We start from the raw sequence: 16442 nt of genomic DNA, 5'->3' as shown, positions 1-16442 counted from the left end.
AAACAGACTGCAGCGCCATCTGAAGCAAAGAGCATACTTCCTGCGGACACTTTTTTGGCTGAGTGGCCCATCTTGTTATTTACTATCTTTGGTTTGTGACAGTTTCCAGCTTTAGTCAGAGATCGCAGGTCATGTGGTAATTTTAAGTTGGTACGTAAAATGTACTACACACAGAGATTTGAAATTTTACAGCAATAAAGAATACATGTGGAGCGCCTGCCCGGTGCCCCTCTAAGTTTTGGAAAACAGAAGAAAATTGCGCTAATAACACTGCAATTTCTCCAGTTCTAAAAATCTGTTGGCATGTAAAGCTCGCATGTAGTAATTTCAGCCTTTCTTCTGATTAGTTGCCAGGTTCCATTCATTTTTGTCCAGGGGTTTTCCCATAACTATACCTAGAAGAGAGCTACCTCAGAGCCTGATTTCCAGCCCAGAGCGCAGCCGGCAATTGGCATTGCTACATTTGTTTTGTGTGTACTTTTACAAACATTTGACAACTTTCTTGGGGTCTGTACTGATGGCCAAGTTGCTGACAATCTTTCCTTAAGCCACTTGTTTAAGGGGGGGGTTGTTTTGTTTTGTTTGTTCACATTTGGAGTTTTTTGTTTGTTTATTTTCTGCTTGCATGTGTAGATCTTGGTTTAGTATAGCTTAATTCAGCTTGTTTTGTTCTAAATGATAAGCTATTTGTGACCATTGATCCCCACTCCACCCCACTTGTCAAGCTACCTCAGTGCCTCAATTTGTGCGCTCTTGTCCTTTTGTTAGCACCTTCGGCAACTGACTCAGAAGCTGTGTAGTCAAGTTTCTATTTCATTAAAGTTATGGTCTACAGCACTGGCTTAAAAGATAAAAAGAAGCAGTCCAAATAATTTGTTATGTTGCCCCTTTAAGGTGCTGTTTGATGTAAATTTTGAAAATGAGATGAAGTAAACCTATTGTTTTAGTTATGAGTGCCACATTTCCAGGATGCAAAAAATCTCAACCATCAGAAAGATTGTGGCGGCTGATCATTCTGTTCCGATTAACTTACTTTGGGAACATCACTTCCTTCCATTATTTTTTATTCATGGAACTTCTGAATCTGAAGTTTTGCTAGTTTTCACAGATTTGTTCCCCCTGTCTGCAGCATCTCTTGATTTTTACTTGTTCCCATTGGTTGTATTAACATTGATATTATCATCACTTTTTGTCATAAGTCCATAGTGAAGCTGTTTAGTGGTCTGATTTGTTTTTCTTTTCTTTCTTCATCTTGCTGAGTATCGAGGGCTTTGTGAGCTTGCCCAGTTAATAGTCAGTATGCCTAGTGTTTTTTACTTTAAATTATGGTACTTTGAATTACTAGACTGCCAAATGAAGGTGTGAAACCTCTGTATCAGTTGTATGCTTTCCAGAAAGTTGAGATTGTTTCAGAATGGTTTCAGGTCTCCTGGGGCAATAATATAAATTGTAAAACGCAATGAGTCTGCTGTTGAGCAGGACTTTGTTCTATCGTCACCACCAAAAGTTTTGTCTAGAACAGACATTTGTGGCCATCCCTTTTTCCTGTCATACTCAGTTGTTCTAACCCTCTTTTTCTATACACGTACCCCTTGAATATCATCTGTCGCCTCTTTATTGTATTTGCAAGTGATCTTATCCTTTTTTTTCCATTTGCAGCACTTCATTTACTCTACAAGTGCTATTTATTATTACTATCGTCTCAGCCTTGAAAATAAAAACTTTCAAATGGCTTGTTGCTCATTGATTCTGTTGTATAATTTCAGTTTTTTGTTAGACTGGGTTTTTTTTTTACTTCTTTCTCACTTTGCTTTGAGTACTTTTCCTGAAAGTTTTTTTTTTTTTAATTGAACAGCTACAGAAGGACAAGGTTACTCATTTATGAGCATTCGTAGTGGTGTAGATTCACTTTTTAATTAGTTTTCACCATGATTCAAATCCAGTTTTTAGTATTCATTTAAGTACAAATAGACTTGTTAATGAGCTACCGCAATAACACAAATAATAATATACGTTAAGCTTTCTTCTTTTTCTTTGCTTTCCTCCACTAGATCTGAGGGATAGTTGACTGCTGGTTCTTCAACCTGCAGCGCAACTGACTTTTACGTATGAGACCGTTTTTCCTGCTTAGTATGGCCCCTCGCCTTCAGGCAGCCACATTCTGATTTTGAAAAGACTGCTTTTATACTGACTAGAGTATTTTCAGTTTTGGTAGGAATTAATTTTGAATTTTGCTCGGATGGCAGCTGAAGCCTACTCTTATCTATTTTAGGTGCACCTAGATATCTTAAAACTTGCGGAACTTTCACACCCGACCTCCAAGATTTTTCGCTCTTATCCGAGAAGGCTAGATACTATGTTGTATCTTACCTACTTTAAGATCAGGGGTGTGTCTGAAAGACAGCAGTAAGACAGGGTCAGAAGTAGCAGTAGAAAGAGTCAGGAGTAAAGGAGCCCAGGGTAGGGTTGGTGGGGGGGGGGGCAGATAACAGAAAAAATAGGACTATGGAACAGGAAAGGAAATAAAAAGAACATTTTAGAGGAGAACATTTTTTCATCACAATTTTGATCCGATACCTTTTGAACTGAGAGGCAAACACCATACACAGGATGGCCCCCTTTACCTTAAGCATCAAGAAACACATTTGTTTTAATTGATTTCAGACTTGGAAGAGAAATGTGAAGATATTTGCCAGCACCCCCTGCTCAAGAAAGGGCTGAACACGGTGAGTAGAGCTGAACATGTTTTTTTTTTTAATCTACCTTCCTTTGTGCGGCAAACTGTAAGTCACAATGCCTGACTGTGTTTATCAAAGTATCAGGCTTTCCAGCTGTCCCTAATTTCCCAGGAGTGCCCCGGATTTGGCAGTCAGGAATTTGAGAGGGTCATCATATACACCAGACCAAAACCAATTCCACTCGCAGTAATTTTGTTTGCTGTTACGTCATCTAATGTTATATTGTTGAGTGTCCCTGGCTGGGATTTGAAAAAGAAGGGAAGCCTGAGGTATGGAAGAACTGTGTCCTTTTAGGAAGGACACTTTCTATTTCTTCAATTATTGTTTTATTAAATTTCTGATGTCCTGAAAGGACATGTTCTCAGTTTATTAGTGCTTATAGGCCACATTTGGTGGTGCCAAAGAATTCTCTCCTTTCTAAAGAGGCTCATGGGTCACACCTCAGTCCATGGATGTATTTGGTTCATTGTTTAGGAGGCAATGTGAAAGGGTGTGACTTGCTGGACTCCGTCGGTGGAAGAAATAGGAGCAATCCTTAAATCTCTTGGTTTATTTTTTAGATTATTGAAGAAGAATGCTTTCAAGGTGTAAGTTGTACACAGTTGCACCCTACACTCTGACATGATTGTTGAAAGCCATACATTATCGTCACGAAAAAGCAGTCATTTGAAATGAATATTTAAGAGAAAGGGATTTTTTTATTTTTTTTGAAACTCCCATACTTTCACCCTTTGTTATCTTCTGTCTTTTCCATTGTTAGCTTCTACCAAGCAACATAAAATAATGTTGCAAGTAAGTTGCATCTGTAGCAAAGGAAACAGACAGTAGTCTCTGGTTTTATTAAAATACATATATTCCAAGAAATGGAAACAGCATGGCATCACTGAAACAGTGTCCAATCAAGAGACAAGGTTAAATTGTTCAAAATCGGGTGGTTGGTGGGTGTTGTGGTTAAGCAAACATCTATCATCCTTATCTCTTCTCATTTTTTGTGTTTTTTACTCTCTTGTAACCCCTGTAATCTTCGGCACTTATGACTTAATCGTGTTGCAAGTGCCATAAAATGCTTATTAAAACTAAAACAAAAGGGTTTAAGATTTTTGTTGCTATGTCCATAGCAGTAAAAAAAAAAATTTTAGCACAGTTGAAGCTCTGTTGAAGTTATTAAATTTTGTGTATTTAAAATTGAAAATGTGTCATTTTATTTAAACAGGTTAAACCTGAAGAAGCTGTAGAACTGATGCATATTTTGCTGCGAGTTGTGGATGAAATTTGTGACATCTTTAACAAGATTCCCATCAAAACCTTATTCGACCTGTTGCTGGATGATTTTGGTCGCCTTGGGGAGCTTCTTAAAGTTCGGTTTGTAATATATATTATCCTTATAGTGAACAATCATTGCCTAAAATGTGTATTCATGCTCTGCTTTAAGGTTAAACATGAGTACGCTGTTGGCAGTCGAAGATAATTATATTAAAGGAGAACTTAATTGAGGTTTTTTTTACATTTTAATTACATTATATCCTCTTAATAAACCATTTTGTATTGTCTTGGACAGAGTGTTTAATGCTTTTTATTTCCAAGCACATATTTCTTATTTTCCCTTGAAAAGTATGAGTACTTTCTTGAGGTTTGTGATAACTGTTTTAGGCCTTAACAGCTTACATTTCATTTTGAAAATGTTATGATCACTTTACGTCATACTTTTCCCATTTAGCAAGTTATATTTATATTCATCATGTTTCATGTAATTATATACTTTTGCAGAAAACAGATAAAAGACACAATGGACCTGAAAAAATTCCAAGGAAAAATGAGGTCAAATCCAGCACTCGGGAGAAAGTCATCTCCGGGACACCCCCTTGCATCTACGCCTCTTTTGTCAGCTGATAAAACTGAGCTGAAGCGGAAAAAGTTGGCTTTGAAGAAAAGCCCCACAAAGAGTCCTGCTGTCAGTTCAGAGACTCCCAGGTCACAAGTTGCCAGCTTCTATGACACTTCTGGTGGTGGGGACATGGTCCGAGGCAAGAATGAATCTATTAACAAAAACTATTATGATGACAAACGACTTTCACACAGAAAACCCAACGAGCGTGCAACGACCAGTTTTGATAGTATGAATGACAAAAGTCTTATGTGTGGCCAGTCGAATTTTCGTAGTTCTTTGGGCTGCAATAGTTCCCAGTCACCAGTCTCTCGTCTCAACAGTAGTTCAAGACATTCTGAGATGGGTGGCTTGAAAAACAGTCCAAGTTTCCAGAAGAATGCTGACATTGAAGAGGCTTATTACGACCCCCATATGGAGGAAAGAGGTTTTGATGAAGAAATGGAGGCAGCTCTAGCTTTTGATGAGTCCTTTGAAGAGGCTGATCATTTAAAAAAGACAGATTCATCTGTGTCGAAGAAAATGAACTCTCCTAACAAAAATTCTGTGGAGAAAAATGCTCCTTCTCTATTGTCGCCAGGTGGTTCCAAAGTAAGGCAGCAGGCAGTTGTAAATGACATCTCATCCAGGTCTCTTGACATACGTGATGTAGAGGATGAGAAAATGCTTGATTCTCTGGTTGATGAAGCTGCAGCAGGGGTCAATAGTTACCACATTGAAGATGATGAGTACTATGATGGTTTCAAGGAAGACCAGGAAAGAAATAGCCAACAAAGATTCTCAGGTAAGAAAAATGCATTTAATCCTTGTCTTCCTAATGTGGTTGTGTGTGTTTTTCATTGCTTGGCCCATTCATTAGCTGCTACAGTTTGTATCAAAAGACCCGCAACTTAAAAATAGAAAATATTGTGAAAAGTTAATATTCTGCACAAATGCAAAATGTGTGAATTTTCAGCCTTTTTCAGGCTGAAAAGCTTCTCCTCCTCTATCCCTTCCAGAGCTCAAGGGGTAACTGACAGTTCTAACTGTAAGATTGGAACGTGAATCATTCCTTGCTTAGCAGGCAGCCACATGTCATTTTCCAAGGTGTGATTGATATACTGACTAGAGAGGCTTCAGTTTTTGCATAGGAATTCATACAAGATTTTGCCTTGAGTTTTTCTTTTTCCTGAACCGTCAAGGGATTTTTAACATGTTTGCTCCTGTTTCTTTTAGGTTTGTTTGTTGTTTGGGGGGGGACAAAGTGAATTAGTCAGACTTGCCAAGTCTTTCAGAAATTGGAAATAGTTGGCTGTGATTTGTCCATATCCCCAAAGACTCGGAAGGTTATACTTTACTTTTTATACTCCAATCTTCAGAAGCAAAAAAACATTGTAAAATTTTTTTGCATTTACCTATCCCCTTTCATCCCAGAATCATTTACGCATTTTGTCAAAAAAGCATAACTTTCTGCTGTTCTCTCAATGATATGCTCTTGATGTTCCTGACATTAATGATTGACAAGTCTAGCTTTGAATATTCTGTTAGCAAGGTCATCTTGTGCCGTCTTTGGTCCATGGGTGATTGTTAGCAAGTGACTAAGATCATGTGGTATTGCCAGCCCCATTTGACCACTTGTTCTTTCACAGTTGTATTCATTGTAGCTTTTGGTGTTTTGATATTTTTTTGTTTTTGATGGTTTCCTTCCCAGTCTTTTTTTTTTTTTTTTTTTTTTGCAAGGTATTCCGAGCATTCATAGAACATTTTATTTCCATATGAAGACTACATGAGGGAAAAAGTAAAAGACAGAGTCACATTTTTTATTATTTTGAGGTATATCTCATAGGGCTTCATGACATTACAGTTCAGTATATATAACATACCAAAATGACAGGGTCTTTGTTAAAAAATAAAGTGAGCACATCGTGTATCCTTTAAAGTTTCTTAAAATCACAAAAACACAATTTTACAGTATATATATAGATTATTCCATCTGGCAGATTCTACCTACATCCCTGTGTTCAGCTCCAGTGACCACGACGATGGAGCTTCCTCGGAATTTGCCGGGTTCAAGTTTGAGCACAGCACGAAGCTGCAGGACAAGTTCCAGGAGGTGTTTGGTCTCAAAGAATTCAGGCGCAACCAGCTGGAGGCCATCAACGCTGCCTTGTTGGGCCATGACATCTTTGTACTCATGCCCACTGGTATGTTTTTTCACGTTATGCTGAGTCCCACTGGTACTGCATTTTACTACTTTATTCTTTCACCCACCTGTACCATATTTCCTCTTCTTCTTCTTCTGTCCCGTTGTTGGGGCAACCATGGGGGCACCACTGCATTGGTAAACCAGCTCTCGCCATCTATTTTTGTCTTCTACTCTCCTCAGATTGTCACCCATCGTCTTTCCTGTCCACTCTATAATGTTGTCCTCCCATCTCCTTCTCTGCCTTCCTCTCTTTCTCTTTCACTACTTCTATAACAACTTAATAGGGGATGCATCTTTTCCCGAAAACTATTGAAATGTTTGAATGATGTGGAATTTAGCAAAGCTGACCAAGATATATGAAAGTTAAGTGTTTGAATCAAAACAAAGTTTGATCATTTGTAATGGCCTTCAGGATTTATTTTCTCTCATCAAGATGTTGTTTTAGTCAACTATTTTTGCCTTGCTGATAAAAGAACCAATTTGTTTGTTTAATAGGGTGGTTAAAAGTACAGTAAACAATGGAATGTGACAAACTTGTATTTGTCTCTGGCATGTTATGTTTATTAATGTTATGCTTTGCTGTTAGGATGTCAGTGCGGGGGGGGGGGGTTAAAATTCAATTAACAAGTTACCGAAGTTTCTCCTTTGACTAGGTGACCCTTCTTTGTGCACTTTTTGGGTTATCTTTGGCATCAGACTGTTTTGTTCATGGAGCAAACCTCCTGAATATATGTTTCTTTAGGACACACCTGCTTTTATTTTATGTCTTTGTGCATTATGTCTTTTTGAAATTGTTCTCTTTGCTTGCGTAAGGAAAGACCCATCTTTATGCCAGGGAATGCAAAATTCAGAGGGTATTATTGATATATTTTGGCTATTTTCAAGTTCTGTGAACTCATTTTTGGGGATTCCAAATGTTGGTCTATGAAAATACTGGTTAGTGATACAATGTACTACATGTTGTTTTCTCTCTTTAGCTTTGGCTTGAAAGTGTTTTTGGTGTTGTTTTATTTTGTTACTAACACTGTCTATGCCACTTTATCCACATTTAAATTTTGGTGGCCTCAGTAGCCTCAGCTCGGTCTGACAAAAAAGAGAGGCACTTTACACAAAATGCCCATTTTTTGGCTCAGTCCTTTAGGAGATAGAAGTTAAACTCGGAGGTCCTACCTCTTAAATAACCTAATAGTGTTGATAGGGGCGTTAAACCCATACCATTTAACCTTTTTTCCATGAAAATTTTGAAGTCAGAGCTGTGAGCATAGGGTGTTTTTTTCCCCCTTTTTCTTTCTTTTTTCTGAAGTCTTGTGTTTGTATCAGGGTAACTGAACTGACTGTGCTAAATTTTTCTTGCCTTAACCTTTGTGGGTGGGTGGTTGGCAGGTGTTCTGGTGTGGTTTGCTCCTTCTTTCCTATCAAACATCTATACAACCCCCCCGGGCTGTGGTAGTGACTGAAGTGTCTTTAGGCCATTCCCAAAGGGAGCTATTAACATGTTCTTCTGCACAGCAGAATTGTAAATGAGCTGATTTATCAATGTCATGCTCATACTGTGCCGGAACAACATAGGGGGAACTGCTGCTTTTTCTTTTCTCATCCTTACTATCATCATTGTTCCTCTACTTCTTTTGTACGTTTGTCACTCTCTTGTGAACTGCCCTTTCTGGGGTGCCTTGATAGTCAAAGCAGACTTTGTGCTGTTGAGGCTAGAGAGGTGAGCAGAGTAAGCCTGATTCCCCATTTGGACTTCTCTGTTGACATCCACCCCTTGACGCTCATATGACCTTATGGAGTTGCGAGCGCCGTAAAACCTTACTAAAACAAAACATCTATAATCTTTATCTCTCCCTCTTCTTTCTTGTGTTTGATTTTCTCTTTTAACACCTCTAATTTTCAGCTTTTAAAAGACTTAATTGTGTTGTGGGTGCTGTAAAACTGTAACTAAAACATAAAACAAATAACCTGTTTGTGGATTAGTACATTGGAATGTGCAGTCTGTTAAAAATTTTGTTATTTTTCCACTAGGTGGTGGCAAGAGCTTATGCTATCAGCTCCCAGCTGTGGTTTTCGAGGGAGTGACTGTCGTAGTCTCCCCTCTCAAAGCTCTGATACAGGATCAGACACAGCAACTTCTTTCTCGGGATGTGAGTCAATTTTCATTATAAATCTAAGGGGTTTTTTTTTTTTTAAAGCCTTACTGCAATTTACCCTGATGTTTTTCTTTTTGGTAGCTATTCAGCATCTCTCTGACGGGTGTGATGGTGTGTAGCAGACATTCATTAGATTTCTGAGCGAGGACGTTATTTGATCATTTCTGTCTGTCTGCTGGGATGGTATTATATATATCCCACTTTGGTTTGCTCTGAACTGTTGCAGCGAAACGCGGATATCACGAAATCGTCGAGCCTGGCCTTCAATCTAGTTGAATCCGAATGCAGTATAGCCATGTGAACAACAAGTTGCGTTGCAGTGTAGGGGTCAAGAAAACAGGAATGTTTGGTTCCACAGACCAGCCTGTAATTCTTTAAGAGGTTCTCGAATGTCTAAGCTAGTGTATCGTTGTTCTGTTGCTGGGGAGGGAGGAAAAGAAAATGATTGTGATGCCTCTGCATTATTGCTGATGATCTGCACCCAGAACACTTGTGCCTCTCCCCACATCCTAGACATACCTAGTTACAGCCACAAGTGCGCTGGCCATCCATCTGACCTAGGCACAGGCTACGACACATCATTTCTTAATAAGGGAAGGTGCTACTGAAATGGGGCACTTTTTAAAAATCAACATATATGTTTGCTGTTACGACCGTCTTCAGTGTCATCATCATCATGATCACCGTCATCAATGCCTTTCTCACCCTGGATCAGAGTATAGACCACACACAAACATTTTCCTCCTTTCCCTATCCTAGGCTAGCCTCTTCGTGTTATTCGATGTCTTCCCACTTTTCTGTACATTCATTTCTGTGACTCTTCTCCCGGCTCCAAGGGGTCCTTCCTTTGATCTTTTACCCTGTGGATTCCGATCCAACACTTTCCTTGTTATTCAGGTGCCTGACTTCCTAAGAGTATCCAATCCATCGCCACCGCCTTCTTCCCACTTCATCTCTGACTGGGCTCTGTCTTGTTCTCCTTAACAATTCCTCGTTGGTGGCTCTGTATGTCTATCTGATCCTCGATAACTTCCTTAGACACTTGTTCAAGAAAACCTGGATCCTCTTTATTCAAGTCTGAGATGCGTTCCATGTCTCACATCCCTGCAACAAAACTTTCTCTCACATCTGAGTTAAAAATCCTCAGTTTTGTTCAAAGTAAGGTATCTTGGGACAAAATGGGCCATTCCATCCAAAATAAGGCATACCTTTATATCTGGACTATTCCTGTATTGAAGTTAAGTATATTATACAAATGGTCTATCCCCTGTACAGGGGGCTAACCCACCAAGCTTGTCAACTTTATCATTGGGTCAAGTGGTCTAGCCTATCCATGCGAACATTACATTTTAAGCATTTTCTACCAAACAGATTGGTACTATTATGTTGAACAGTACTCAAGTGAAAACTGATACAGTACAGAAACAATTTGATGGAAAAAAATTACCTGATATGAGAATATCATCACAGTCTTTGGGGTCATTTTCAACTGGGACATGCGGTGAACTCTTCACTTGAGGTGTCAGCCCTTTTTTTGGCTTAGCCCATTTAAAACTTTCAAAAGTCTACAATTTCTTTAAAATTCAAGGTGATTTTCTCTATAACAAATACCGTATACACACCAACGAAACCAAACTTCTCCTATAGGTAGTGCAATGCCCACTTTTGGTGTAGGTCAAGATTTCTGAAAACCCCTGAAATCAGAGTTAGCCCTCTTGTCCTTAAGAGCGACCATTTATAAGTTACATTAGTTATCTCATTTCGTAAGGTTTTATTTACTGAAAATGCTGAGGCTTCCACATTGTTTGACTTTCGGGATTCAAGTTTTGCAACATGCCTTTGCAACTATATTGCAACATCTTGCCAACATCACTTAAGCATAATCTTCATAGCTTTTTCTGTGAATTTTTTTTTACTTTTCCCCTAAAATCTGCACTTTTTCCCGCCTAAAAACCATAAAAAAAGCTACTAAAACAAAACTAATTGAAATATGCAATATTCTTGTTGACAAAAGTTTTGTATTGTAGAAGTTGATGATCTTACCAAATATCAAAGAAATTGCTTGAAAAATGGAAAAGCCTTCTTATATTTTCTATGTCCTCAATTTTGAGGTAACCGTTACATACTATACCTCTCGATTGTCGATGAATGATGATTTCATCACATTCAAATACCTATTTCCCATAAATATGCTGTACACGGTGAAAACACAAAACATTGTGTATATGAAGAATCTAAAGTTCAATTTACTCTTTTCTTTTTTTTATTACTAAATCATGCACTCGTGGTTGGGCAGCCGTGTGAGGAGTGTTATTTTGAATTGTAATCATAATAATGCGAATAATTTCGATAGGGCGTACTCCTGTACAATTCAGTTCTATGTGCTTTACAATACCTTCCTCTCAACACGTAGCACAAGTGAATGAACATGCATACATAAACCCTTTAGACTATGAACGCTAACACATAAGCAAGCATTCATACTATCACAGCACAATGGATAATGATGTGTGTATCACATTATAAGAACTATGATTAAGGACTAACTTAACTATCAATTTAAGTACTGTCTGGAAACATTGTGTAGAGTCCTCACTTTCCAACTTCAGACTCTGATAGATGCATTATGATTGTATTGCTTTGTTATCGTCTTTAAAATTCTTTATGTTTCAGATACCAGTAGCTAACCTTTCAGGTGATACAGATGGCGATTCTTTGGTGTACAGTGGCTTGTATCAGAGAAAGCCTGCATATCGGCTGATCTATGTCACTCCAGAAAAGGTACTCTGTGTGATTGAAGGTGGACTACTGAAACTTGTTTAGAGCAGCTGTTAAATTTTCCCTTTTTCTCTTGTAAATGTCGTCCTCATCTGTCCTTTTTTTTGTTTGTATGTTACTTGTAATGAAATGACAAGGGCTAGATCTAATCCTAGATCTAGATTCTACTCGTTATCTATGGTTGTGTGCAATACTTACAGTTTCGAGCGGGAATGATGTGTGTGGGTCTTGCAGGTTTTGGAGCTCCATCCACTGCGTCGACCCACCAGTCGCGTCAATCCCTGCTCAGCATAAGTCGCGGCTCGGAAGGCCGGTTCAAATTTCGCGTCTCTTTATATACCCCCCCCCGTGCGCCTTTATTTTCCTACACTCACTAGGCTACACTGAGTTTGTTCACTAATTTCATGTTCTTGTGGCTTTCCAGGATGCAGTTGCGAGCACCGTAAAGCCTCTACTAAAACAAAACTAAACTAAAAGCTTGCCAGGTAATCGCAGCGAATAAGACCACACACGCCCCCTTGATCTCATTGATCAGTACAGTGAAAACCAACACTCCACATAAAAAGAATACACGTTGCGGTAATCAATTACGGACCACGAACGTAGATTGATGCTTTACTTGTTGAACTGCCAAAAGCACCATCGTAAGATGCTCAAGCCACAAGTCACCCCAGGTTAATTAACCCATCATAACAATCATGAACACAGAACGTGGGGAAGACAATCCCGGTTAACCCATCATGATAATAATGAACGCAAAACATGGGGAGGATATTCAAAACAGTCCTGATGCCCCGCCTCAAACCAATCTCTCTCTCTCTTCGACGTACAGTTTCGAGCGGGAACGATGTGTGTGGGTTTACAGGTTTGGAGCTCCATCCTCTGCGTCAATCCACCAGTCGCGTCGATCCCTACTCAGCATACGTCGCGGCTCGGAAGGCCGGTTCAAATTTCGCACCTTTTTATATGCCCCCCCCCCCCCCCCCCCGTGCGCCTTTATTTTCCTACACTCACTAGGCTACACTGAGTTTGTTCACTCATTTCACATTCTTGTGGCTTGCCAGGTAATCGCAGGGAATTAGACCACATTACTCTTGTAAACCTTTAATCTTCAAGACTTGTATGACCTCTGTATTTTGCAAGTGCCATTCTACTCTCTCCAAAATAAAGCTAATCTTAATCTTGTTTTATTCCGTCACTTTTCTATTTTGTAGCTCTCGGTCAGTGGGAAGCTATTAAATTGCCTGGGAAATTTGCACAGGAGACAGCAGCTGAGCCGGTTTGTCATTGACGAAGCTCACTGTGTCAGTCAGGTAAACATGTTGCTCATTTTTTGAAGGTATAGTGCTACATTTTTGTTTATTTGATTAGTTTCAAAATATTTGGACAGCTCTGTTCTCATGCTGGATTACCATGCAGATGACCGTGGTTCTTTTACCCTAAGGGGTGGTATAACTTTCATTCATTAGGGGTGTCCAGCCTCTTGGCTCTGTCATACTAGTGATGGCTGTTGAATATAAAAATTGTATAAAATCCTACAGCATTTATAAGAGCAGTGAATGCAGTGTTCTCCAGCTAATAGCACTCATGGTAAAACTATAATCCTCTCCAAAGAACTCTGCAGTGCGGCACCAAATTTTTCATTTATAATTAAATTTATCATTCATAAGTGCACTTTTCAAATGGACAACTCTATCTAATAGCATTATCGTTCCTGTGCCAGTGTCAAAACAGATCATCCATAAGAATGACTCATTTCACTCGTAAGTATGGAAGCATAGCAAACACCAATTGCCTTCCTTTATAACTTGAAATTGCAGCTTTGCCAGGGAGAAAAAGACATAGGGACATAGTGTGCGACAATTGTGCGATGTAATGAAGAGAGCCTGTGCCTGGCCATGCGTGGCGGGCAGACAGTGTGAGAGGATTATGCAGTAATTATGACAGTCTGTGTCTGTGATCGCTCAGCATAGAAAAAACTTCTCACCACGGGGCGAGCTTAGCTCACTAATGCAACTCACAACCCAATAATCAATAAAATTAGACAGAGTACTTACTACAGGTTACTCCCCTTCAAATTTCACTTAATAACACGTTCCGGTGGCATAAGGGCAAGCTTTTCTAGTCACCCAAGGTGCGTTCTATCAAAGATAGTGAATAACAAGATGGGCCACTCAGCCAAAAAAGTGTCCACAGGAAGTATGCTCTTTGCTTCAGATGGCGCTGCAGTCTGTTTTGAAGCTCTCTTTCGTTTTTCCAGAAGAAGAATAGGAATAGCACCTCCTTGCGTGCGCAGATCGACTGCTGTTCATCAGCAGTTCGGGTACGTTCAGTGCGGACTTTTAGTTGTTTTTTTTATTTTAATGACCTCTTGCCTTTCATTCTAAAGTCAAATTAAACGAAGAAAACCATCACAATTTCCTCCGGAAGAGGATTTTTGTCAGTGTAACCATTTTTAAAAAGCGTTCTTCTGAAATTTATCCCAAAACTTGCTAGTTTCACTTTGATTTTTAAAAACTCAAGTAGGGTAACTCTGTTCGCAAAGAGTGCGCTTTTGTGAAGAGGGCGCCACCAAAATTTGAGGACACTTTTTTAATTGGCTCAAAGAGAGAAGTGGCCCATCTTGTTATGTACTATCATTGGTTCTATTAGCTGGAAACCACTGTGCATGGATTCTACTCTGATGACCCTTGCTGACTGAATGGCTTTTATATACCCCTTTTATATACTTGCTTTCCTCATGTGAGAAAGCTAGCTTTGTAGTAACAATAGTAACAGTCTGGAATGTTTTTCCTGAAGATGGATTACTCTAGTGTAGCTTGAGAATTATTGTGATTACAGTGATGACTCATCTTGAAATCCATTTTAAAAAATTTTTGTAAAATTTCTTATTGGCTATGAACTCTTTCTTTCCCAATTATTGGTACATTGGCTATGAACTCTTTCTTTCCCAATTATTGGTACATTGGCTATGAACTCTTTCTTTCCCAATTATTGGTACATTGGCTATGAACTCTTTCTTTCCCAATTATTGGTACATTGGCTATGAACTCTTTCTTTCCCAATTATTGGTACATTGGCTATGAACTCTTTCTTTCCCAATTATTGGTACATTGGTGCCTTTTGTACCCCTTTTGACCATGTGCTGAATTCATTGCAATAAGACTAGAGGGATTTCATTTTCTCGAAAAATACAATATAATTTTACATTTAAGAAGTGATGTCATTTTGTACTTTGGCAATGATGTTGATCAACTATGTGTTTGTATTGCAGTGGGGCCATGACTTTCGTCCGGACTATAAGAAGTTGAATTTGCTGCGCGAGCGTTTCCCAGGTGTTCCTACAATGGCTCTCACTGCCACAGCTACTCCACGTGTGCGCAGAGACATCATCCATCAGCTTGACATGAACAATCCAAAATGGTGTGACTTTTTTTTTTTTATCATCACCTTTTTTATTTTTAAAACTGCAGTAATATTAATTTTATGTTTGAATGTAGTGTCTTGCTTTACAGTAAATATGTTTCCCACTTCTTTACAGCTGTTGTTTCTGTCCTTCCCAATCATAGGGAAGTCATTCTGACGTAATGTTTGTTGTACATATGTGAGACTGACTATAGAGGAAATAGACTTTTCTTCAATTGTCTGTGCCGAATATTGGATGATGCTAAAATTTATTTGTGTGTAGAGGTCATAGATCTCAGACCTGCCACTCATCCCGATTTTTTGCCCCAAATCTCAAGCTTCCTGATTTTCCCGATTTCGATCGCCAGTATCCAAATTTTTTTGTCGTTGCGTCCGCTTCTTAAAAAAAAATATAAAAAGTTCTGCAATCTCTTTTGCTTGGAAGCACCAATTAGACTTTTTATCGCCAGGAACTTGGAACGCTATTTTCTAAAGCATCTACACGGAATCTAGTAGTTGCCTCACGCACGTTATTTCAACTAAAGTCGATGTAATATCGATTTTGAATTCTCACTTGAATACGCTCTAGATCTACTTTCACTTTTATAACCCAGAATTCTCCTGTGGTGTTTTCATTACTGTAACGATTATGACATGGGCCTAAGAATAATCTATTTGTTGTTCTGCCTTTGCTTTAAAAGCAAGCTTTGTCTTGAGTTCTGGTTAGTCGGGCCCATCATCAACACCTTTCAGTGGAACTTTCAAACGCTCATTCGCATCACATGACATGACTTCATACATGTGGTGAGTAGCGTGTGTGTCAGGGACCGTCGGGGTCAACAAAGTTCATTCACACCAGTCGCATTGGTCGAGGTGTTTTTCGGGACTTGCCCAGTGTGGACGAGAGGGGGGGTGGGTATTGTTTGCCACTTGGGCTTAAAGTGGGTGCCGTGATACTGGTACTAATTGAGGGGAAAGGTATAACAACAACAAAAATGAACAACCTTGGGGCGATTTTTTTTCGGGGGGGGGGGGGTAGGGGGAGCCTTGAGTGTATATGCGATGGAAGTCAAATGTTGTAACTGTATGAAAACACTGGCTTTTTTCCTGGATGATTAGAGTTATATGTCAGCTATTTTCAAGACTACGAGAGTTTCAGCTTTAGTGCAACCTGCGCTCCCCCACTCTTTCCAACTCCGATTCGAGTTCATATATTCTGTTTTTCAGTTTTCAAAAAGCTTTGTCTTGCATACTTGACTCATAAAAGGGAACCAGGACCACCCCCACCCCCTCTTCCCCAG

The 16442-nt window shown here is 39.2% G+C and overlaps 1 protein-coding gene across 2 annotated transcripts in view; it reads left to right on the top strand.

Moving 5' to 3' along the window:
- The window catches only part of LOC101856181 (Bloom syndrome protein homolog), a 53037-nt gene that overhangs the window by 21389 nt on the left and 15206 nt on the right, over positions 1–16442 (top strand). For both annotated transcript variants that reach the window (XM_005098422.3, XM_005098421.3), the window contains exons 9-16: positions 2665–2726; positions 3952–4100; positions 4506–5407; positions 6603–6806; positions 8834–8952; positions 11632–11739; positions 12951–13049; positions 15011–15159. In XM_005098422.3, coding sequence (XP_005098479.1) covers positions 2665–2726; positions 3952–4100; positions 4506–5407; positions 6603–6806; positions 8834–8952; positions 11632–11739; positions 12951–13049; positions 15011–15159 — 1792 coding nt within the window. The remainder of the gene's footprint in view (positions 1–2664; positions 2727–3951; positions 4101–4505; positions 5408–6602; positions 6807–8833; positions 8953–11631; positions 11740–12950; positions 13050–15010; positions 15160–16442) is intronic.

This window comes from Aplysia californica, unplaced genomic scaffold (genome assembly GCF_000002075.1).
Source record: "Aplysia californica isolate F4 #8 unplaced genomic scaffold, AplCal3.0 scaffold00182, whole genome shotgun sequence".
Classification (NCBI taxonomy): domain Eukaryota; kingdom Metazoa; phylum Mollusca; class Gastropoda; order Aplysiida; family Aplysiidae; genus Aplysia; species Aplysia californica.
This window is presented reverse-complemented; position numbering and strand designations above follow the sequence as displayed.